The sequence below is a fragment of the Miniopterus schreibersii genome, assembly GCF_964146895.1.
Source record: "Miniopterus schreibersii genome assembly, chromosome: 4".
Taxonomy (NCBI): domain Eukaryota; kingdom Metazoa; phylum Chordata; class Mammalia; order Chiroptera; family Miniopteridae; genus Miniopterus; species Miniopterus schreibersii.
Genome location: NC_138105.1, coordinates 48,760,336 through 48,785,410, shown reverse-complemented (window position 1 = coordinate 48,785,410; position 25,075 = coordinate 48,760,336). Strand labels below are relative to the sequence as shown.

Below are 25,075 nucleotides of genomic sequence, written 5' to 3'. Positions count from 1 at the left end.
TTGCGTTTTCCCATAACTGTTGCTTCTCTGCTGCTTTTTCTACATGGGGAGTTTTTTTTTGTTTGACGTTCTGGTGTTGAGGGTATTGTTACTTAGAGATATCTTACTAGTAAATACAGAAAACGTATTTCCTGGTTTTGTTTCCTGGATCTCATTTCACAAATGAGGCTTTTGCAGCACATACAGCTGTTGAATGGGAACAGAATATGCCACCCCAAAATATGCCTCTTTGGCATCAGGATTATTTGGGGCTGATTATTTTTGAAAGGCTACTGGTGCTGGAGAATCCCTGAAAAGTGTGGAAGTTGCCCTTTTGTGAGGGAGATTTACATTTACAAGGGAATTCTCCATTTGTAAGGGTGTTTCTTTCTCTACCAGGCAAGGGAAGACTCTAAAGCTCTAGAAATTCTTTATCAATGGAGAAGGCAACCACTTAAATCTGCCTAACAATCGTTCCCTTGTTTACTTTGCTTTGCTTGGTAACCTCCCATAACTTCCCCACCCCCACCAGCCTTTTATTGTCTTTAGCTGAAGAAGGTATTTAAGGTGATGGCTTAGGCGATTTGGCGAGTTACTCAGTGTTCCTGGGTCTCTCCCATGTATGTGGGAGGTATAAATGGTATTAAAATTGTTTTTCTCTTGTTAGTCTGTCTTTTTATCACAGGATGTCTCAGAGCCTAAAGATGAGAAAAACAAACTAAATTTGGTAAATGTGACTTCTGAGCCATTATAAATACTGTGTTTCAAGCCTCGGAATTAATGGGGATTTCCTTAATTTCTATATTCTCATAAGACAAAGATTTATAGTGATGTTATTATTCTTATAGACCTGATTCTAGGAGTTTGGGATTATAGGGGAGGAAAAATTTTCCCTTTGACCATTCTAGGTTGTGTGGTTGGTGTAAGAATTAAATTGACATAAAAGAGATTAACAAGGAATTTTAAAAACCATTTTAATTACATTTTTACATGCAGGAATTTCACAAAGATCAGAGACTCAACCGGCAACCAGACAACTGAGACTTCTGTATCATCCTGAGGTGAGGAAAGGGCTAGGGGCCTGGGGCTTCTGGGGTTTTGGGAGGCAACTCACTGGGAGATGCAAGGAGGAAATGTTTGGTAAACAAAGGTTGTCCTGTTAAAGTCTCTGGTAATAGCTCTCTTCCTGCTAGAAAGGTCCCCTTTCTAATGTAAATTTCCTTTATAATTGCTGACTCCCCCCACAAATGGGGAAATTTATACTTTTTTGGGGGGCAGTTAAGGAGAAGCTAAAGGGGTTTTCCTGAGTCTACTAGGTCTTGATTGCCTTCAGCTCAATATAATCTGCATCCAAAATGGCATATTTTGGGATGGCATGTTCTGAACCTGTTCAGGATGTAAAATAAATTCTCCCAAGTTGCACGGATAGGTGACCAAGGCTGTGTTGTAACTTGGGTGTAGTATATCCATCTGTCCCAGAGCCTACGCCCTTTCCTTTGCCCCAGGTGGGGTGAGTGGAAAGTAGATGGGATGTGTGGGTGGTGGTGCCCAGTGGGTGGGAGTAGATAGGGCACAATGATAAAAGCGTGAGAATGAAAGATTGGGGTTAGGAGAGGGTAATTCTGTGCTTGACTGCAATATGGTAGTGGGTAGGACCACTTGAAATAAATCCAGGGTTTTGTTTTAAGGAAAAAATATCTTCTCACCCATAGCAACTAATGATTTCAGGTAATCACTGTTCTCCTGACCAAGAAAGCTGTTTAGCTTGGCTTCATTTTTTCCAAGCTTCCAAATTCTGGAGGATCAGTGGTCTAGTTGAGCTGAGACGGCTGCAGGCTGGGGAAAGGGCTTCTCTTGGCAGCTGGAATTAAAGGTCAGAAGAGTCACAGAACTTACAGGCTACCAGCAAAGTGAAGACTGAGATTTTCGGGTATATCCACTTCTCACTGCAGAGCCCAGCTTCCTGAAGAAACCCACCTCAGTCCAGTCCTTCATTCAGGGCCCAATGGCAGTCGAAGCAGCTCTGGTAGGACTCCGGGCAGAAATCAACTGTCCCATCTGTCTGGATGACCTGAGAGACCCTGTCACCATCGAATGTGGGCACAACTTCTGTCGCTCCTGCATCCAGCAGTCCTGGGCTGATCTACAGGATTGGTTCCCTTGCCCTGTGTGCCGTCACCCATGCCAAGAGACACACTTGAGGAGCAACACCCAGCTGGGAAGGATGATTGACATCGCCAAGCTCCTCCAGGTCACCAGCAGCAAGAAGAAGCGGCAGGAAGGGAGTCGCTTGTGCAAGAAGCACAGCCAGGTCCTGACCCTCTTCTGTGAGGAGGACCAAGAGGTGTTGTGTCCCCTGTGCACTGAGCCCCCTAACCACCAGGGCCACCAGGTGAGGCCCATGAAGGAGGCTGCCTCTCATCACAGGCAAAGGCTCAGCAGTTACATTGAGCCCCTGAAGAAGCAGGTGGCAGATGTTCAGAAATTAATAAGCATTCAAAGCAAAAAACCCTTAGAACTGAGAGAGAAGGTAGAAAACCAAAGGCTGGAATTACTCTCTGAATTTGAGCACCTGAAGCAGTTTTTAGAACGTGATCAAGAAGCAATTCTTTCAAGATTAGCTAATGAAGAAAAGGCTATTGGAAAGAAACTCAGCGCTAATATAACTGCATTTTCAAAGTACAATTCCACACTCAAAGGTCTACTAAGTATGGCAATAGAGAGCAGTGTCCTGCCGGAAGTGGAATTGCTGTCACAAATCAAAAGTTTCTATGAGAACTCTGAGGAGTTGAGCCCATCAATGTTCTCAGCCCAGTTAAGGAGGGAAGGCTGCAGTTTTCCTTTCCAGTATTCTGCTTTGCAGAAAATTAGAAGGAGATTTAGAGTAGATATAATTCTAGACCCTGAAACGGCACACCCTAACCTGATTGTCTCTGAGGATAAAAAATGTGTGAGATATACAAAGAGAAAACAAGATGTTCCTGAATTTCCAAAAAGATTTACAGTCAACACAGTTGTCCTGGGGTTTCCATACTTTCATGCTGGCAGGCATTTCTGGGAAGTAGAAGTGGGAGACAAATCCAAATGGGCTATCGGGGTTTGCAAAGACTCTCTGTCCACCAGGTCAAGGAGGACCCCATCAGCCTGTCTGGGGTGCCGGAGGTTTCGGCAGCAGGGAAGCGGCCATGGCGCCTCAGGAGCCAGCACAATCCTGCCACTGTCAGAAGGGAAGCCCAGAGCCATTGGCGTTTTCCTGGACTATGAGATGGGGGCGGTCAGTTTTTATAACATGACTGACAAATCTCATATCTACACATTCACTGACACTTTTAATCGACCTCTTAGGCCTTATTTCTATGTAGGACCTGATTCAAAACCTCTCAGAATCTGTACAGGAACAGATTGTGAATGAAAAGATTCTAATAGCCTGGACCAGTTTAATAATTTCTTTTTTAATGGAAGGTGGGTATTAATACAACAGTGCGTATGGTATAATATGACAGTAACTCTAGTCCCTCTTCACAGTTGCCACCCCTCAAGAACAAAGTTTCATTTTGTTCCAACAACACAGGGCAGATACTGGTAAGGCCCTCCAAGATCGGAGCCTCTCCGCCTCTTCTCCCACGTCCTGCCGCACACTTCTGGTTCAAGCCCCACACAGTGCTTGTGATCTGTAGCTCTTTGCCTTCTTTACTTGTGACTTTGCCTGGAGTTCCTAAAGCCTTCTTCCCCTCTAGGGTACTCTCTGACCTGGAGTTCCTATAGTACCTTTGGGCTTATTGCCATTATTTCACTTAGCCCAGAGCCCAGAAATCCCAGTCCTCTGTAAGCTACAAACCAGCCTATTTAGTAATTTATTTTTCCCCCCAATGTATCTTTATTGATTTCAAAGAGAGGACAGGAGAGGGAGAGAGAGAGAGAGATAGAAACGTCATTGATCAGCTGCCTCCTGCACGCACCCAACTGGGGATTGAGCCCACAACCTGGGCATGTGCTCTGACCGGGGATCAAACCATGATCTCCTGGATCCTAGGTGGATGCTCAACCGCTGAGCCACGCCTGGCCGGACTGTTTAGTAATTAAAAAAAAAAATTTTTTTTATTTTTAGAGAGAAAGGAGGGGAGAGGGACAGAAACACTGATCAGCTTCCTCCTGCAAGCTCCCCACTGGGGATTGAGCTGTAGCCCTGGCATGTGCCCTGACAAGGAACTGAGCTGGCAAACTTGCAAACCAACTGAGCCATATCAGCCAGGGCTGACTCAGTAATTTTTGTATCCATGGGGCTAGCACAGTATTTGCCTGATGAATAGCATGCTTAACATTTAAATTGCTTTGGTCATTCTTGTTTTGCTGGTTCTGGTACTTAGTTCCATCTTTTATTGTTTGCAATGTTCATTATTGAGTTTTAAAAAAGTGTTGGCCACCTAGGAGACACATTAGAACCTGAGCTTCCTAACTTTTTAGCTCTACTTTTTTCTCTGTAAACCAAAGTCATCCCATAAACCTTAGAAACTGACTAGATCCAAATTGAATTAAAAAATAAGAATTAATAATCTACCATCAGTGTTCTCCTTTTGAAAAAGAAAACAGCTGATGGCCAAATGTATAGACTCTTCCAAAACACAGAGACGTATTTCCAGAGAAGGCAACGGTTTTGAGACATACTAAAAAGGGGTGGGAGTCAGAAAACAGACAATCTGAATTTTAAAAATACAATTTGGCTTTAGTTTGTGAATCCTGTCATTTTGGGGACTCAATAGTATTGCCTGCAGGTGACACATCATCACCTTTACCTTAGAAAATGGTTAGAGTGCCCCCACAATGGCTGTATCTAAAGGAAACAGGTGTTTGCCCTCCATAAGTAAGTGGGTGTGACCACATGACTACTCCCTTGCCAGATACTTGCGTCTAGGTGAAGGGTTTTCAAACCACATGTTGATTATTCAGCTAAATACCAAAAAAAAAAAAGAATAAATAAAATAAATTAGCAGCATACATTATCACAGATATTCCCTCCTCCTCATGTTAAGCTTTCAACCAAAGGTCTCTAAGGCAGCATGTTAAGGTGCCAAAGAGCAAACTGATACAGGAGCACACATTTGGAAAACTGCAGAAGTAATGCCATTTACTCATAAAGATGCTTCACTTTATCTGGAGAATTAGACTTGTTTAATATCAGTACAGAAGTGGATAGGACATTTTATACCCATCATAATTTTTAAATATAATCCAAAACTAAAAGGTGCCTTTTTTTTCTTTTAGTCAAACTTAAAGGCAGAGAAGATCCCTTTCCTAGCACTGAACTTATTGATCCAGTGAAGATATACAGTCAGTACTGAAATGCATGGCAACTACTTGAAGAAGGGTAAAAATAAAGTTAAAGGTGTTGCCAGTGGAAGGTGCTATTGAGGGAACAGACAGCCATGGTTAGTCTAACACTGATCCAAGTAACCTTCATATCTTATTTCTGGAGAATGAAAAACTAGGAGTTTGCATAGTAAATCACCTAGTGAGAACTCAGTGAGAAAATTCTTTATAAAAGCTACAAGGGGCAAGCTGCCATCCAAAACCACACAGGCATATAAAATATATGATTAGGCTCCATAGGAAGAAACAACACAAGAAATGACTTCCCTCATCAGTTTAAAAGTGGAAAGGACATATTTGAACAAATCCCTGTTTTAAATACATTGGCATGTCAGCCTCCCTCTATAAATAGCCAAATTATCACAGGGTTTTTATGTCATGTGGAAGAAGTGTTGGCCCGGGAGATGTTTAAACTCTACCTTTGGTCCTAGGATAATCAGGCAGTTAAATAACTTTAAAATGTGCAAAACAGACATTCTCCTTGAGTTATCAAGGCTCCACATATCACCTTCACATAATCCACAAGACCTGTATATAATATTAAACAGCCCCACAGGTGAGAACCAAATTCAGGTTTCCAAAAAAACTGTAAAATGTCACTTGGCAAAACTGCAATTTTCTATGACGGCTTGTCAGGTAGTCAGTCTTAAATTAGTCTGGATCCTTCGCAATTGCTGTCTTTACCTTGAACTCTCACATTTTACTTGGATGAGAGCCTAGGTCCGAGGAAGTGAAAGCCAACAACCGCTTACTCAACAGTGCATTGTGTCGCTTCAGGTAAACTATTATGTCTCCTTGCTTTTCGACGATTTCTTCTAGGCTTGAAACAGTCCTGCAAAGAATCAAGATATTAATGGGTCACACATACCAACACTTGTTAGTCTCTTTGCAAATGGCTCCATACCAGTTGAAAATTGGTGAAAGTGCAACATATTGCATGTCACTTTTTCTTAGATGTTATAAGCCAGTGCAATATTCCAAAATGAGATTCTTTCATTCGACTGGGTTTCACTACAGCCAGAAGGAAGTAGCATCAAACTTACTTCTAAAGGCATAGATGCACTGTCAAAATCTCCAAGCAGAATGGTTTCTAAGGTTCCGGAGGGGTGGGGGGGACTCAATTCTCTTTCTCTCAACTTCTACTCCCCACCCAAAGCTTACCTGAATCCAGTCTCTGAAGTAATATTGCTGGGGTAAGCGTGGACTTTTTCTTCTTCAAGTATATCAGGCTGTGGTTTGGCTTTATTAAACTTTCGAATCTTCACTAAAATAATAAAGTCATTATTGTCAGGTTATTTAATTATAAAGATATTTCTATTTCTATTCATTCAAATTACATTAATTGGCTATTTCAAAAAAGGTAATATGCATACAAATGCTTCATAAAGAGAATAAACAGGTTTGTTTATTGATGTACTTAAACATTTGAAATCTACCATGTACCAAGCCTGTACTAAGCACCGGGAACACAGTGATCACCCTTATTACTGATAATAACAGGTATCATTTTTGTGTGGACTAAAAACACAGGAGGCACAAGTGAACTGTTTTACGTGGAACTCATTCTACTCAGAACCAGCCCCTGAGGAGGGTGCTTTTATTATTACTCCTATTTTCTACAGTTGAATAAAGTGCAGCGCAAGGAAGCTAATCCAGGAAGCAAGACTCCAAAGCCTCTGCTGTGGACACTACCCTGTAAAAAGAGCTACTAGTTCAGGGGAAAATGCAAATAAACCTGCATTCCAAGACAGTATGAAAAGGACCATAAACTGGAACTTGCACAGGGGCTAGCACAGCCCTGGAAAGCAGCCCCTTACTCAGCAGGAGTGGGATGCGGTGGGGGGAGGTTCAGAGAGGAGGAAAAGGGAGGGGCTTCCGTCCAGTCTTAACAAAACCCCAAATTAATCACAGACTATTGGAGTGGAGAAAGTGTTTTAGGCGAGGGAAGAGGCAGAACACATAGTTAGGATCCTGAGAGTGAGTGAGGGTATGTGTGTTTTCTAATGAAATACATTTATTTAAAACTTACATTGAGACAGTTAGCTTTAACACAGAATAAGATAGCTTTAGAAACATAAAACAAGCTATTTTACAATGTAATGTCCCAGTGTCCTAAATTTCCTATCTCTGACTTTAAAAAGGTAGTCAAGATTATACTTTCAGTAGAGTAGGGGCTTGGATACTGCTAGCCCCTGTATAGCAGCTTGAACTAAAAACATTTACTTTACAAATAACTCAGTGAGCACTAGCACAAGGTTCAAATCTGGTAAGTACCACTTTCAGGAGTATTATGCAGGAGACAGTTAACAAGTGCTCTGTTGTGCCTGTTTCTTCGTCAGACATTCAAAGTAATGGTCAGATAGAGTGAGACAAAAGCCCTATAAATCAGTCAATCAACAAACAGCAGTGATTTGGCCATCTAAATTCCTTGAAGCAAAATTACTTACGTAATTGTATATCATTCAACTGTGACCTCTTGTTTCCAATGAGTAGGGGTGGGCACAGACAAGGGGTAGGGCTGGAAAGGTGGGCAGGGAAGATGCGAGTGGCTGGTGTGCCATGCTAAGGCATTTGGATTTTACCCCGAGAGCAAATGGCAGTCATTGAAAGGATCTCATCATCTCCCCTGAGGAACAGGGATGGGTAGGAGCCAGTTCATAGAAAGCCTTTTATGCCACACTAAGATTTCATATTTTCTTCCTTAGGCCCTTAGAAAACTCTGAACAGGGAAGTTGTTAGTGATGAGTTACCTATAAACAATCACACTGGCAAGAGTAAAGAATATGAACTAGATGACAATTTTACCGGCTGCTGGAAGGCTGACAACTGAGTGGCCTTTATTGAATCTTTTGCTTATTTTTAAATGAACAGAGAGCTCATCAAATTTAATATCTTGGAACTGTTTCAAGTTTTACTTTCCTAGTTTTCTTTTTCTTTTTTAATATATCTTCACTGATTCCAGAGAAAGGAAGGGAGAGGGAGAGAGAGAGACAGAAATACCAATGATGAGAGAGTCACTGATCGGCTGCAGCCCGCAACCCGGGCATGTGCCCTAACCGAGAATCGAACCCTGATCGCCTGGATCCTAAGTCAACGCTCAACCGCTGAGCCACGCCTGGCCGGGCTCCTAGTTTTCTTTATATAGGCAGTCAAGCAAATTAGTGCTCAATAAGAAGAGTCCATCTTGGTTTCTAGGGATTAAATACTTGCAATGCAAATATATTAGTCAAGTTAGGTTAGAATTAGTGTATCAAAGAATCATGTCCTAAATAGTTACCATCAACATTGATCAACACTGGCTATCTTTTAAAGTATAGAGAAGCAAGAAAAATACATTATCAGGGAACCAACCTTAAAGTTTCTGTGACACTGAATAAAAGCAACATTTGACCCTAGAAGTGACTCCCTAAATCTCTCTTGTCAGACCCTAAGGTATATTGAAAGGAACATTATAATTTAAAAGGTAGTCCTGTTATTGCCCAGCCAGCATGGCTCAGCGGTTTGATTCCCCGACAGGGCACATGCCCCGGTTGCAGGCTTGATCCCCAGTAGGGGGCAGCCCATCAATGACTCTCTCATTGATGCTTCTATCTCTTCCTCTCCCTCTCTCTGAAATCAATAAAAACATATTTAAAAAAATAAATAAAAAGCAGTCCCATTATTGAAGACGTGGAGGGAATATAATAATTATAAACCTTCCCTATGTAAATCATCTATTTATTTTGCAAGCCTGAATTATCAATTATCAGGTTTTCTTAAAATAGGAATCATGTTAATTTGAAATTTAAAAGGACAATTTTTAATGGTGTATTTGCATAAAAGTAAAAAATTAATGTAAATAAAAATGAAATATGCTTCTAAGTCTTTGACTACAGACCAAAGCAATTCTTTCCAATTAGGAAGACAATGGTACATGATAAAGGAAAATTCTCTTTTTGTTCAAGTTTAGGTGTCATGTAACTAATATAATTGTGCCACAAAATTAGTTCTTCTCAGAATTCTTGGAACATCTGCTTCTTCCACCTCCTTTTAAATGGTCTTGGTTTTAGTCTTTTTCTTTTTAACATTACCTGTCTTATTTATAGCATAATTAATTTTAAATGCTACAGCAAATCCTTTAAAAATGGATTTGTAAACCCTAGAGAAATAGATCTTGAACTACATTTTAACACTTAATTTCCCCTTTTTACATGATGACATTCACATGATCTTCGGAATATTATTGTCACCTTCTATGCTGTAAAGCATTCTTTATCAGTATTACTGAAAATTCTTGACTGAGGGCTTGTACACCTTGTAGTACATAACAGTTGTAGAGATACTATAAAATCACATGCTAATTGAATTCTGTGCTTAGATCTAAATTAGAACCCCATTTAGTGCACTTCACAGACATGATATGTCAAAGAATGAAACTGATCAATCAAGATAATTCAATGTTCATTTCTTTCACCTAGATCACTTTGCTGAAGTATTGAGCTGTTTCCTATGTACTGAAAAATTAACCTTATTTGAAAACTCGTCTCATGCTTTGCTATTAAATTAAGTGGGTGGTATACATTTTTTTTAGTGAGGGTCAAATGTAATCTTTTACCTACTTTGGCTAATTATACGCTGATAACTGCAGAAAAATTTATAAAAGTCGATTCAGATGTGACACCATTCACATCTGTAAACTCAATTCATATTCTAAATACTTTTCACTGGGCCTCAAGAAGATGAACAGAAAAAAATCAGTAAAATGAAACACAAGCTAAGATCCATGTGACTTATTTCTTCATAACTAGAGAAATGATCTCTTTCAAAATGGACAGATAAGGTATTTTATTGTTACAAAACATGTTGCTCAATGCCACAAAGTGAGCTACTATTGTGGACAGATTTTACCACAAGTCAACACTGCAGCAGGACTGGAATCTAGATTTCTCTGGGGCTTGAATTTTTTTCTGTTTAAGTATCCTTTCATCTATTTTTCATGTTAACATACCTGAAGCTTACTTTAATTTTCCCACTGAGTGTCTTATTTTTATTTATACATTTTTTTTAACCACTGAGAGTTTTAAAAGAGACAGACAGACAGGCCAACCCTCAGATAGCTCTAAATTTCAAAAGAAGTAGGTTCTTAAATGATTTATCCCAAAGCAATTTTGGGCTTAATGCTGTTTTGTATGCATTATTTATTTACTTATTTTATAGTTTGTTACTTTTAATTTCAAATGCCAGATTTATATTTAAGGTGACTTTGAGGAATCAAACATTTGTGGGCTTTGGGATTTTTTTGTTTTATAACGGAAAGACTTCACTTTAGTTGACAAAAACTTGTGGATTGACACACATTTAGAAACGAGATTCACTGGTATCATCCTGTTGGTCTGAAATGAGAGAAGTCTGGATGTGGTCAGCAGTGAGAACTATAGATGCTCAAGAGGCTCTCGGCTACGCAAAAAATCTTTGAGAACAATTTCCTTGTTGCGAAGATAATGGGCTGGGTTTCAAGCAGGTCTTAGTAAGAACAGCCTAGTTGTATTTCTCACCCGTGTAGATGAGTAGACACGTCAGGGAGCAGATCAGCTCCAGGGCCAGGATGGCCAGGATGAGGTCCAGATACAGCCTGCCGGGCTCGGGGAAGGAGTGCTGCACGCACAGAGTGAGGAGAAGCGCCGTGCTGCCTGCGGAGGAACATGACCACGCTGTCAGCCAGGGCCCAGGGGGCAGCCAAGGCCGCGCGCACCCACACGAAGGAAGCTGAAGGATAAAACCCAAAAAACTGCTCATCTTTTGACTAGGGGTGGGGGTGGGGTAGGAACTCACATCAAAAAGTTAATGGTGTCTTATAATGCAAATATATAAGAATCTGGACTTTCTTAATACTATGGAATGATATTTTGCTTTACAGAATTATTAACAGTGACATTCCCTTGGGTGTTTGTGTTTAAAAAATGATACACTTTTTAGAAATCTGAATTATCCCAATGTTTCTGGATTCACGGGCACTTGAGGACCCTAGTACCCTTTCTGGTCAAGACATGTTCCGCCTGTTAGGAGAGCTGCAACGCTAGACACCTGGATGGAAATCCAGGACATGCTGCTAACCTTGGACAAATGACTGGCTACCTCTCCTCCTTGACTTTCTCATCTGAAAATGGGCATAACAGTACCTTTCTCACAGTGCTGTTGTTTTTCGTTTTCTTTTTGGTACTTTTATGAACTAAAGTCACTAATTCACTCTGACCCCAGACTCCTCCTATTTAAATTTGGGGACATAACACTTGTTACACAAACCCTGAATTTAAAATGTATTTGGATCTAAGGAAGGAGAACCGGTAAATTAGATAAATATTTTCAACTTACTTGGAAGAAAAACAAAGCCCCTTCTCCCATTTCCATAAAATAAATGTATTTTCCTCTCTCTAGAGAATAACAAAAAGTATCAAATGAGAGTAATCAATATCCAGCAATACTATCACATGATTAAAAAATGATTAGCTGGACCTTCTATATCTTCTATGATTTACCTTCTTGTTCTTCAAATGAGAAAAAATATACTTAAAGAAAAACAGAAACAAGGTAAATACCTGCTTCAATCTCTTTGATTTTCTGGTTCTTTATATGAGCAACATACAAATGATGCCATTAGTGATTACACTAAGGGTTCAATTGTTTAGAAACAGATTATGATTAAGGATCACATGTTTAATAAGAATTTGAAAGTCAGAGGAAAGGTAAAGTCAGATACTCTTTTGTTGTCCTCAAAATGACTATTTACAGAAAAGTCACTTATGAATGAACATTATTTTGGTCACACAGTATATAAGGTCTTTCAGGAATTAAAAAAATAGGTTTCTGCCCCAGACCCTCCTCACTCCCCAACTCTGGGGAAAGGTGATAGTGACATCTTTTGGCCAAAAGACAGTACTACACATAAAAGCTGAACATATAAAAACCAAGCTCTTCCGCCTGGAGCAAGCAGTAAACATTGCCCCCTTCTGTAAAATGCTTTTTTCTCTGCTATAGCATGTCCTCCATCTTCCACTAAAAATGTCACAGAGTGGATGAACCTTCAGTGTACTAACAGAACACAGAAGAAAATAAGATTTAAATTCTGTTGGGCTGTTTGGCGAAAATACTCATTTCTAATCTGGGTTCAAAATGTTTAAAGATTTATTCTGGACTCACAGTCAAAGAGGGTCTTTTAAGATGATAGACATTTTAGTAACACTAAGCCAATACTACTTAAAGAAGTTCAGTTTGAGCCTGGCCAGGTGTGGCTCAGCGGCTGAGCATTGGCCTAGGATCCAGGTGATCGGGGTTCAATTCCCGGTCAGGGCATATGCCTGGGTTGCGGGCTCGATCCTCAGTCGGGGGCGTGCAGGAGGCAGCCGATCAATGACTCTCATCATTGATGTTTCTCTCTTTCCCTCTCCCTTTCTCTCTCTGAAATCAATAAAGATACATTAAAAAAAAAAAAAAGTTCAGTTTGATTTCATTAAGCCTTTAAAATGTCTAAAATGGTAAAGAAAAGCAGGCACTCATGCATTCTAAATCCTAGATGGGCTTTCTGAACTTGCCTTCATAATTTGTTTTTCTCTTTTCATTTTGGATAATGCATCTTATTACATAAAAGTATCTCTCTTACTGCAAAAAAAGTACTGAGTTTTATTTAAAGTAAAACAAGTCCCTCTTCTTACCTTGCAAGTATCAAAGAGCAGCAGCATTTATTATCTCCTTGAGATGAATAAGGAATAGAGGGGAATTTCTACACTGCACACAGGAATACATGGACATCATGTTCATAATGAAGGGGAGCAGAAAATCCCACCCAAAAATATAACTCTTTGGCATAAGGATTATTTTAAGCTGATTATTTTTAAGACAGCAGACCCAGGAAAAGCTCTGAAAACCTCGTAGAAGTAAACATTTACATTTGTAAAGGAATTCTCCACTTGTAAGGTTGTCTCCCTCCCTGTACCAGGAAGAGAAGGGTGACTAAATCTCAAGAAACTCTTATCAATAGAGAAGGCACCTACTTATTTCTGCTTAACAACCTTACCCTTCCTTGTTTACTGTGCTTCTCCTGGTAACTTCCTATAACTGCTTCCCCACCCCCAACATCTTCTTTTGCCTTTAGCTGGAGATAGTATTTAAGGTGGTGGCCTGGGACACTTTGGGGTGTTACATAGTTATCCCGAGTCTCTCCTATGTATACAGGAGGAATATATGTTATTAAACTTATTTGTTTTTTCCTGTTAATCCGTCTTTTATTACACTGGGGTCTCAGCCAAGAAACTGAAAGGGTAGAGGGAAATTATATTTCCTCCCCTATAATAATGAATACAAATTTCAAAGGAAAATTAAACTTGTGTATAAGAAAAGCTTCGAAACATTTAGGTGATCCAGCCCGGCCGGGCGTGGCTCAGCGGTTGAACATCAACCTAGGATCCAGGTGATCAGGGTTCGATTCCTGGTCAGGGCACATGCCCGGGTTGCGGGCTCGATCCCCAGTTGGGGGCCTGCAGGAGGTGGCTGATCAATGATGACTCTCTCATCACTGATGTTTCTATCTCTCTCCCTTTCCCTTCCTCTCTCTGAAATCAATAAAGATATATTTTTAAAAAACCCACAAAAACATTTAGGTGATCCAACACATATCAGTCTCACAAAAATGAGAGAATCTACAGTAAGTCCTGACTTAGCGTCATAAATAGGTTTCTGCGACTTTAAGTGAAACTGTTAGGGGCAGAAACAAAACAGGGTCTAGCTGTAGTTATAAGAAATATTAATCACGCTCTTCTCATTAAAGAAAGCACATTCTAACCTGGCTGAGAGTTGTATACCCCCGGGACATGGGGATTACCCTTGGAATGTGGTCCATTCTCCTTTTCTAAGAACTATCATCATGGAAAGATTAACAGCCTTGTTGCCGAAAACAGTGGAGTCCCTGAGGCGGCCCCCCTTTGCGACCCCCAGCCCACATTGCCTGTAACCTGGACCATTATACCTTGCTTACTTCCCCATGCCTGTAATTCCTACTTTCCCATGTAATCTTTGTTCTTCTACCGAATATAAGCAGCTGGTTTATGGGGGGCAGTAGAGTAGATTTTATGTGGAAGGATCCTGCTGCTTTCCCATACTGCTGGCATAATTGGAAGGAATGCTCATGTACCCTGTCTCTGCTTAACTAGCTCAAGTGGTGACAGGCAGCCCCAACCCATTGTTGTCCAGTGGTTTCAAAACAGCATATAAAGAAACCAATCTGACCATAGGCTGTTGATATAAACAAGAGTTAAGTTCCTATGGCATCCCATCAACATTTTAACAAAATGATGTTGAATAAAACAACATTACTCAAAGACCTGCTGTATTTTGTTATATAATCAATCTTCACATTTTCTTTCTGCTGTCATTTTTGCTACTCAACGAAGCCACAGACAAGCTGAGAGAGACAAACAGGCTTACCAGTGGAGTGTATCATTAGTGCAAGTCTCTTAAGATGCCTTGTTGATCGGTAGATCATGTTATAGCCTCGGTTTCTTACTTTGCTGTGGTGATACTGAATGTAGCGTTCAAGAAGGAAATGAAGAATCCACAAAATAACTTTTCCAAGGATTATTACAGTCTGAACTTTCAGTGGGTTGGTGTAGTTTCCTGGGCACTTGTCCTCATTTGGATTAGGGTAAGAACAAATCACACCTGTTAAAAATGCTAAAATAACAAACACCACCTGGAAAGGAAAGCAGGTTTAATATTCAATATTTGGATTTAAGGAACTTTATCACCACCCCAGCACATACTCTTAAGCCTATGACTTTTGCTATCTAATTTTTATAAATAAGTTTAAAAACATATTTTTACAAACTTTTAAAACAAAACTTGAGGGAAAATTTGCAGATAACTTGTAAAACAAATAAAATCACAAGGGGGAAAAAAATCACTCTAAATCTGATCTTAAAAAAATGGGTACTTAACGTTAAACAGTTTCCTGCCCACTTCTCTTTTACTAAAGAGTAAAAAGTTAATTAAGTGCCTTAAAGGCAGCTAATAAAAATCATGGTCTAAAAAGTTTATTTCTATGGGTCTTATTTGCCTAAAATCCAGGTGTCATAAGTCTGTGCTCCTTCTGGAGACTCTAGGTGAGAATCTGTTTCCATTCCTTTCTCAGCTTCTAGAGGCCACCTGCATTCTTTGACTCATGCCTTCTTCCTCCATCTTTAGAACTAGCAGTGTCACATCTGCAAATCTCTCTCTTTCTGACCTCTACTTCCATTGTTACTTCTCTTTTCCTTCTTTTTTTAATCCTCACCTGAGGATATTTTTTCCATTGCTTTTCAGAGACAGTGGAAGGGAGAGAGGGAGAAACATCAATGTGAGAAAGACACATTGGTTGCCTTCCATACGCACCCCAGACTGGGGTGGGGATTGAGTCTACAACCAAGGTACATGCCCTTGGCTGGAATCAAACTGGGACCCTTCAGTCCATGGGCCAACGCTCTAACCACTGAGCCAAACCAGCTAGGGTGTCACTTCTCTTTTTCTGACTTTGATCCTCCTGTCTCCTTCTCATAAGGACTCATGATTACATTGGGCCTACCTGTATAATCCAGAATAATCTCCCCATCTCAAAAATCCTTAACTTAAGCATGCTTACAGAATCCCTTATGCCATGTAAGGTAACGTGTAAGGTCACAAGTTCCATGGATTTGGGGGGGGTGGGGTGGGGGAGTTTATTTCTAGTTTGTCTTCAGAGAGCAATAAAAACTATCCAATTGGATTGACAAAAATTTAAAAGATTGGTGCCAAAATACAGGCTAACATTCTCATATATTGCTGACTGGTCTGACAATTACTGTGAAAAATAATTTGGAAATATCTTGACCCAGAAATCCTATCTTAAGGACTCTATCACTCAGGAGGAAAAGCACCAGTACCTAGTATACATCATGGATACAAGTATTTACTGCAGTATTCTCCATATTTGCAAAACTTGAAAATTGCCCACATATATGTGTCTATCCACAGCAGAATGTTTGAGTAAATGAAGGTACATCCACTCACATAATAGAATATTATTCAGCCATAAAAGAATTAACTAAATCTCTGTGTGTTAGTTTAGATGGATGTTTATGATATGTTAAGATTAAAAGAAATAAATTACAGAGTAGTGGTTCAAAAGTGATTTCCAGACCAGCATCATCAGTATCACCAGAGGCCCTGCTAGAAATGCAAATTCTCGGGCCCCACCCCTTAGTGGCTGAAACACAATGTGGGGGGCGGGGCAATGTGTAGTTCAACAAGCCTGCCAGGACATCTGATCCACGCTGAAGTTTGAAAAACACTGCTGTAGAGTAGTAACTACAGTATTATCTATTTTTTGGAAAGAAATCGGATAATACTGCAAATACAGACAATACTACAATAAGTTCTTTGAAGTAGAGATATGAATGAAAAAGTATGTACATTGTAAATGTTGATAAATATAACCAAATTGCCCTCCAAAGAGCTTACATATTTTTTAAGAGTGTCGCCTCTAGATGGGTCACTTTCTCCCAGTCAACTTACATGTACTAACAGGAGGAGATTTGCTATGAGGACCGTAGGAAGAGGGTGGAACCTGGGTCTAAAATGAGCGTGTAATGAGTAATGCGAAAGGTGCTCGGTGTCCAGCAGGGGGTCATCTTCAATACTTTGGGATGGATCCAAAGAACCCTGGGGAGCAGAAAAAAAGGAAGCAAAGCTGTAATTATCACTTTCTGGATTATGTTTCCAAGACAAATTTACTAAACTAAAAAGCTCTGAAAAGCATTACACAAGTTAGAGGCAAAAAAACATACTCCCTACCAATGTTGAAAATATACCATAAACCTGTAGATAACTTCTGTATGCAAACTGGTAAAAACAATAATTAGTAAAATAGGCAGAGATATCTTAATTCATTTATCTTCAAACCAGGTAATACATAATAAGATTAAAGCAAATAATTTTCTTCAAGCCCTCAAAACTTATTGACTTTTTAACATTATTGATATTATTGACGAAATAATTACTTATGTTGCAATTCTTCAACTATGTCTCTGTGTTCCATAAAATTTTGGAAAGTTGGTGGGAGGCTTTATTAAGAGATCTTAAAACAAACTTTCAGTTATGATAGAAATATTTTAGAGTACTAATTGAAACAGATCACCCTGATAGACCTTCGAGGAGACTAGTTTGTAGATGTGAGATTCTCAATGAAAACAATTACTTGCAATGTCACTGAAGTAGTTCGGAAAAAGTTCAGCCTAAATTTAAAAATCTAGTTAGTCATGTTTAATGGTATTGTCTTGACAGGAACAGTACTTGTCCGTCTCTGGTGCATACAACAATCTATCTCAGATTCTTAGGGAAAACTACATTAGGCACTTTCCACAAGACAAAAGAGCACAAGACACAGTCCAAAAGGAGATTGGGGAGGTTAGGAATAAAGGCATGCAGGACTAAACATACAATAGAACATAGTGCAAGCAATACTATAGGGAAGTAATAAATTAGCAAATGAATAGCATAGACAATGCAACAAATTTAGGTTAACTAGGGGTACTAGAATGAGAGGGAAATGACGCCTTAATTGTAAAAGGGAAGCCTGAGGATAGGATTAGGAGCCAGAGAAGAGCATTCTACTTTGGAAGGGGTAGAGGGTGGTGTGTTGGGCACTAGGATTATATAGATAATTCAGTAATCTGGGGAATGAACCAGATCTGGGGTGGGCTCCTTGATTTCCAATCTCAGACATTCAGTGCTGCTCTACAATTTTTTAAATTATTTTTAAAAATCCTCACCCAAGGTTATGTTCCCACTGATTTTAGAGAAAGGGAGGGAGAGAAACATCAACTGGTTGCCTCCCCTAGGCACCCCAACCACCGGGGATCAAACCCTCAACCTTTTGATGTGCCAGACAATGCTCCAACCAACTGGGCAACCTGGCCAGGGCCCTGCTCTGCAATTTTTAAAATTCAATGCCTAGCCGTGGCCAGCGTGGCTTGGTGGTTAGAGCGTCGGCTTTCACACTGAAGGGCTGAGGGTTCAATCAAGGGCACATGCCTGGGCTTAGAGTTCACTCCCACCCCCCATAGGGGAGCATTCAGGAGGCAACCAGTCAATGTGTCTCCCTTACATCGATGTTTCTCTCTCTCTGAAAAGCAACGGAAAAAATATCCTCAGGTGAGGATCAACAACAACAAAAACCAATGCCTAGAGTTTCCTGTTTAGTTTGCCAAAACTCATGATGTGATTTTGATTATTTCTCTTCTCTTCAAGGCTCCTTTGCCTCTAGCTCTTTCTCGGTCAGCAGATGTCCTAGTTTCCACAGCTCTTCGCTTAGCTAATGCCCATGCAGCCGGGGTCCCGGGCTCATTGGGGCAATTCCCACAGGTAGCCCTCCTGGGCAGCCAAGCATCTGGATCACGTCACTCCACCCTGTCTTCCCCAGCATCTGGTGCTTACCTCCTCTACCATACTTACCCGTGATGGTCTTCTTACTTCTCTCTCTTCCCCCATAGACTTTGGAGTCCCACTGTCTCCCCACTTGCTATGTCTTAATGCTAGTGCCCAACAGCGACTCAGCTGACATGTAATGAATGAATGAACATTCCAAATCCGCCCTTGCAATGCTCCCTAACTCAGTTACGGTATCCTCATAACCGGGGGAGGTTATCAAAAGCTGTAGGGAATTGTGCCAAAAGGGTAACTCTGTTCATTCTGGGCACAAATATATTTCCCCTAAAAATGTTTTAATATATGTAAGAAAAGATTTTTTGCAATTATGCTATCACTGCGTACGCTGTAAAATAGGGGGCTGGTTTTTTGGTAATCTGGTTTAGATTAAGAAAGATTTAAAAATCCTTTCATTCCTACCATGCCTAGGTTCAAAACATCACAACACTGTGTGTCTCCAAGGTCGGCTTCCGGGCGACGATAGCGACGGGTCTGCACGGGTCGCCGCGGCCGGCCTGCGCGTGGCAGCCGCTCCAGGTCCACAGCCCCCGAGCGCAGGCAGGCGACCCGCACCGAGAGGAGACCCACCGCCGGCGGCCGCGGGGCGCAGAGCGGAGCCCAGAGGCCCGAGCCGGGGCAGCGCGTCAGGCGCGCGTCACGTGAGGCCGAGTTCCGGGATCAAAGGGGCGCGCGGCACGTGCGCCGCCCTCCCGGACCCCGCCGCCCAGCAGCCCGCCCCCACGGGGACGCGGGAAAATCATTCCGGAGCCGGCGCGTCGCGGACCCCGCCCCACCTCGGTGCCGTCTCCGACAGCCCCGCGCCCCGTCCCAGCCCGGCGCAGGGAGCGCCGCCTCCCGCCGCGGCCGCTCCGGGTGCGGGTGGCTTCCCCGCGCAGTCTCCGCCCAGCTTGCCCAATACCGGAAGGAGGGGATTCGGGGGATCCGGGGGATCCGGATTCGCCCGCCGCTTTCGTGCACTCACATCTTCCAGCCTGCCCCCCGCCGCCATTTCCCGACGCTGGAGGCTGAAGCCCGGGCCAGCCCGGCCTCCACCTGTTCCCGGGCGCCGAGGGCCCAGGAAAATTGCCACCTTCGGGGATCCTGCGCCAGCCCCGCCTCCGCCGTCCCGGGGCCACGCCTTCTTGCTTCCGATTGGTCGAGGCAGAGGGAGGGGCGTGCCCCTCCCTGAGGGCCTGATCTGTCGCCGGCAGCAGCGCCTGGACCCTGGTTCCTAGGGGTTCCCTCCGTTCCCGCTCAGGTCAGCTGTTAGGCAGAGACTTGGGCATTAAAGGATAGATTCCAAGTCCAAGAATTTAATTATTTTCGGCTGCCACTTGCTTCTTTTTAAAACTTTAACTTTGTTCAGTCTTCCTTAGTTTTTGTTTGCAGGCATAGCTCCATGCATAAGTGGGACCAGCGGTAGCATTTTAGGGGTTCCCATTTTTAGCTCAAAGCACCAGTAGAGGGACAGGAACAGAATAAAGATTCTATACCCCATGACATATTTACAGATTTCACCAGTGGGCAAGAGTAAATAAACCAAATCAGAAGCCAGTCTCAGACAGCGCATTGGTAGCTCCCTCATCTGGCTCTGATTCAGTTCTGAATAAGTAGGCGTCACCTGCTTTCAGGAGACTCACTCTACCTGAATCTGAGTCTTTGCTTGTATAACACTTCTAGGCGTAAGAAGGTTTTATACCCCTTTTCAACTTGAACTTTATATTACTTTCTTTTTTTAATCCTCACTTGAGAATATTTTTTCATTGCTTTTCAGAGAGAGTGGGAGAGGGAGAGAGAGAAACATCAATGTGAGAGAGACACATTCATTGATTGACTCCTGCACAAGCCCTGACCCGTGCCAGGATGGAGCCTGCAACCTAGGTATGTGCCCTTGGCTGGAATCGAACCCTGGACCCTTCAGTCCACGGGTCAACACTCTAACCACTGAGCCAAACTGGCTAGGGCTACATTTCTTTTATAAGTACTCCCCAGTTAACATATTATTTAGTGAATGATGTTGGGAAAACCAGCTAGCCATTTGGAAGAATATAAAGCTGGATCACTCCCATATTCCTTAAGGCAAAATAAATTTGTAATAGTTCAGAGATGTAAACATAAATATAAATCAACGGAAGTTCTAGAAAAAAATTAGCATACTCTTACAGTAAAGATTGTTCATGCATGACCCCAAACCCAGAAGCACTAAAGAAAAAAGTGTAATAAATTTGACTACATAAAAAATTTGAAATTTTTTCTTGTATACCAACTTTACCACAATAAAAATGTTTGAAATTTCTGCATGGGAAAGACAACGTTAAGTTAAAATCAAAATACCAAATAACTGGAAGCAATGTTGCTATCCATTACTTGTAGAATAGTTAAATAAGCTATGGTATCCATACTTCGAACATTATCCAGTAGTTTTTAAAAAATGAAGTAGATCTATATATGTTGGGGGGAGGCTCTAATATAGTGTGTTATAAAAGCAGGTTGCAAAATAATTGTCATGTTATAACTTTGTAACACAATACAAAAAGTATTTTGATATTTTGATATGCTAATATATGCTATGAAAGTATATAGAGCTAAAGGAATTAGTCAAGAAAAAGAGATAAGCAAATTAACAGCTAATAAAGAGTTTGCCAGTTCTTCAAAAAGCTAAACATAGAATTACCATAAGATTCAGCAATTCCAATCCTAGGTATATAGCCAAAGGAATTGAAAACAGGCACTTGTATTGCCAATGTCCATTATAGAATTGTTCACAATAACCAAAAGGTGGAAACAACTCAGGTCCATCAGTAGACAAATGGATAAACAAAATGTGATATATCCATACAACATTCTGGGGACAATTGGCCAAATCTGTCAAACCTACCAAATCAATGTTTACCCAATTTTTAAATACTTATCCTTTGTAGGATTTTTTTCCTGCGGTTATACTGCAAAAAGTGAGATATTTGTTTATGCATATCTGTTGCAACATCATTTCTAAAACTTCCTCTTTAGTAAAAACAGTAACAATCTAAATATCTATCAATAGGGGACTAGTTAAATAAAATATTGTACCAATGGAAGTTGCTATTAAAAAGCTTAGGGGTAGATCCATATGCATGGATCTATATGTACTATAAAATGATAGCCAGGTAAGAACAATTCAATTTGCAAATATATATAAATTTTTCCATTTGTGGGAAAATACCTGTTATATATTTGTTTTTGTACAATTATGAAAATTTTCTGTAATAATATACCAGAATCATTCATAGTTACCTACTGAGTAGGACTGAGGATGTAGAAGAATGTTTTCTTTCTGGTTTAAATTTTTCCACACTCTGAAATTTTTACTATGTTTTACTTTTTAAAGATAATTTAAAATTTTTATTGATTGATTGATTTTTAGAGAGAGGGAAGGGAGAGAGAGAGGAAGGGAGAGAAAGAGAAAAATATCGATTTGTTGTTCCACTTGTGCATTCTTTGGTTGGTTCCTGTATGTGACCTGCCTGTGGATCAAACCCACTACTTTAGCATATCCGGGTGACATTCTAACCAACCAAACTACCCGACCAGGGCTGTAACAACCCTGAATTTTTAGAAAAGATTTATTTTTCTCATACTATTCATATTTTTAATTGACCTTTATCCTTTAGTAAGAAGTGAGCAAAGGTTAAGCCAGGTATTCAGAGTTTAGAAGGTTATAGGAAGACAAGCCTTTCTCATCTATTTACATTCTAGTTCCCTCCATTTTTCTAAATGACTCCCAGTAATAATTATTTCCTGTCATCACTAAGAGTTTCATGGTTATTCCGCATTCCCCCAGCTAAACTTCACACTTTAAGGTGTAATTCATCACACACAGCCCAGAAGTGCATGCTCAACAACTGGTCATTGACTTGAACCAAAGAGAAATGAGGGGAAAGGTATAAAAATCAAGATACTAATGGAAGGTCGGAGGTGAGATAAATAGAGCAAAAATATGGTAGAAAGAGACATGTGGGAAGGAGGAAGAGAGATGAGAGAAATGTAGGGAGAATAGGAGAGAGCATTTGTAAAACCTGAGAGGTATGAGGCCCGAGGGACATTGGCAGGGCAGTCACACGTTTTGTATTAATTAGATCAAGATGTATGTGAAACACCAACAGGGCTGGTAGGGGGCACAGGGAGATAAATAGTTGCCCTGGCTGGTGTAGCTCAGTGGCTAGAGCGACCGACAGAGCACCAAAGGGTCCTGGGTTTGATTCCCAGTCAAAGGCACGTTACTGGGCCGTGGGTTTGCTCCACACCCAGGTCAGGGCCCCTGTGGGAGGCAACCAGTCCATGTGTCTCTCTCACATCAATGTTCCCCCACCCCCATCCCTCCCTTCCACTCTTTCTGGAAAGCAATGGAAAAAAAAAATATCCTCAGGTGACAACAACAACAACAACAACAAAAGTGTAAGGTGGCTGAGGCAGGGCGGTGGAGGTACCAAACACGCAAACAAATGCTGGCAGTGAGTGGCAGACCTATGCCAAACACTGAGCAAATGGCTCCAAGGGTGGCAGGATCCTCAGCGGGGCCTTCAGCACATTGTCAGCTATCTCATTGAGCAGATCTCTCATTAGGGTAGGTTTGCTGTGGATTCTGCCAAAAACTTGCAGCTTTACTCCCAGAATGCCCCTGGATCTGCGATAGATTGTCTGAAGTATAAGCTTTAAATCCCAAGGGCAGTCTCAGAATCTCTAAATGGGGGTGGGGAGAAAGGCAAGTACTCCTCAGGCCCCTGCTTTATGGTCCACCTCGAGCCTGAGACAATAGCAGTGTTTTGCATCAGTTTTGGGGGTCTGAATTAAAAAGTCTTTTTCAGAATGTCTACAAAACATAATTCCTTTGATCTCAAGTTATATGACTTCCTTTATTTCTGCCTTCTGTCCCCAAATGCTTGGAAGCCATCTTATTGTTTTAAGGAGTACTTTTATTCTGAGCACATATTCCTTGCCCTCCCAGAGGCTATGTCATGTAAGGGAAAGAGCCTTGGAGTCAGAAAACTCAGCTCGAATATTCCAGTTCTACAACTTACCTCCTGAGCCTCACTAGTCTTTTTTTTTTTTTAATGTCTTTATTGATTTCAGGGAGAGGAAGGAAGAGGGAGAGAGAGACAGAAACATCAATGATGAGAGAGAGTCACTGATCGGCTGCCTCCTGCATGCCCCCTGCTGGGGGTCGAGCCCAAAACCTGGACATGTGCCCTGACCTGGAATTGAACCGAGATCTCCTAGATCCTAGGTCAATCAATGCTCAACCACTGAGCCATGCCCTCTGGGCTGAGTCTCACTATTCTTGTCTATAAAATGATACTTACCTCCTAAGCTGACTGTAAGTATTAAATCACAAATGAGGAACTCGTGAAATAGTGAAATTTTAGCTTCCTTCCTGCCCCACCCTCCACTTCTCTAGACTAAAGGGCTGGAGAGGAGGGGCAAGGTACACAGGGTTCTCTCCTTGAGCATCCAGCACAGCACTGCATGTAATTAAGTACTTAATAAATGCTTTTTGATTAAGTTCAGGAGCATCATAGCAGGCGAAAAGCACTTTGCTCAATCACCGGGATTAGATGTTTTTCCTTGGCAGAAATTCAGATGGCACCAATGCTAAATTTAGAGTGTTGTTTTGGAAAATCACATAATGACACTCCAATTCATTTCTCCTGAGGACAGACTGATAACTCCCACAACTTTGCTTCTATGCCCTTGGACAGTCAGATGTCTAGAATTTGAGAGGGCCTGCTTTTTAGTCAGCAACATAGTTCTCTAACAGAGAGGCAAAGAGATTGAGAAGCTAGGGGCTAGTCAGAGAGACTGATGAAGTGATTTGTCACTTGTTGCTGTTACCCACCCTGCCAAAGGAAGAGAGGGTCAGCTGGGGAGATAAAGCTTTCAGCAGAAACTCAGGTGTTAGCTGGGATCTTTTTGTCTTTCTCCCTTCACTAAGTTCTACAAAAAGCCCATTTACACCAATTGTTTGTGAATTCTGTAGAATTTTCTGAGGTTTGGGGGAAGTGTAGGACTCCCTGTTGTCCTACTAGCTCAGCCCTTTTCCTCTCCTCTGCTTTCCCCTCCATCTCAGGATCAAAAAAAAAAAAAAAAGTTTCACCTTGCTTTATGCATATCCATTCAGCTTACATCTTTTGTTGCTTGGGTAGGCCCTTGATGTCTCACTCTCCTCTCCAAGCAGCTTGCGAGAGTACTTTTCCCAAACAAACTCAGAAATCTCCCTAGGAAATCA

At 41.3% G+C, this 25,075-nt stretch overlaps 2 protein-coding genes across 5 annotated transcripts; one reads left to right on the top strand and one right to left on the bottom strand.

Moving 5' to 3' along the window:
• The first annotated feature begins 936 nt into the window (after window positions 1–936).
• On the top strand, window positions 937–3,447 carry LOC308556947 (tripartite motif-containing protein 75-like). The gene has a single exon (XM_081136743.1). The coding sequence runs from the start codon at window positions 1,985–1,987 to the stop codon at window positions 3,389–3,391; it is 1,407 nt and encodes a 468-aa protein (XP_080992869.1). The 5' UTR covers window positions 937–1,984; the 3' UTR covers window positions 3,392–3,447.
• On the bottom strand, window positions 3,410–19,957 carry TMEM192 (transmembrane protein 192). 4 transcript variants are annotated; one of them, XM_081136745.1, is made up of 7 exons: window positions 19,796–19,935; window positions 16,903–17,049; window positions 14,803–15,067; window positions 10,881–11,015; window positions 6,508–6,610; window positions 6,031–6,178; window positions 3,434–4,926 (listed from the first exon to the last, which is right to left on the bottom strand). In XM_081136745.1, exons 1-6 carry the CDS (start codon window positions 19,820–19,822, stop codon window positions 6,040–6,042), a joined length of 816 nt encoding a protein of 271 aa, XP_080992871.1. In that variant the 5' UTR covers window positions 19,823–19,935; the 3' UTR covers window positions 3,434–4,926; window positions 6,031–6,039. The 4 variants fall into 4 exon arrangements, 3 of the variants coding, with proteins under 3 accessions (XP_080992870.1, XP_080992872.1, XP_080992871.1); XM_081136744.1 differs by having other exon boundaries at window positions 3,410–6,178; window positions 19,796–19,957; XM_081136746.1 differs by lacking the exon at window positions 19,796–19,935 and adding an exon at window positions 19,234–19,673 and having other exon boundaries at window positions 3,410–6,178.
• Between the last annotated feature and the right edge of the window lie 5,118 nt (window positions 19,958–25,075).

What these genes read in the sequence shown, in the direction of transcription:
- LOC308556947 (XM_081136743.1), top strand. Translation starts at nt 1,985, where the DNA reads ATGGCAGTCGAAGCAGCTCTGGTAGGACTCCGGGCAGAAATCAACTGT.
- TMEM192 (XM_081136744.1), bottom strand. Translation starts at nt 19,822, where the DNA reads ATGGCGGCGGGGGGCAGGCTGGAAGAT. An exon ending in CGGGGGGCAGGCTGGAAGAT is followed by an intron (nt 17,050 to 19,795) that starts GTGAGTGCACGA and finishes TCTGCTCCCCAG; the next exon opens with GGTTCTTTGGATCCATCCCA. An exon ending in ACTTCAGAGACTGGATTCAG is followed by an intron (nt 6,179 to 6,507) that starts GTAAGCTTTGGG and finishes GATTCTTTGCAG; the next exon opens with GACTGTTTCAAGCCTAGAAG.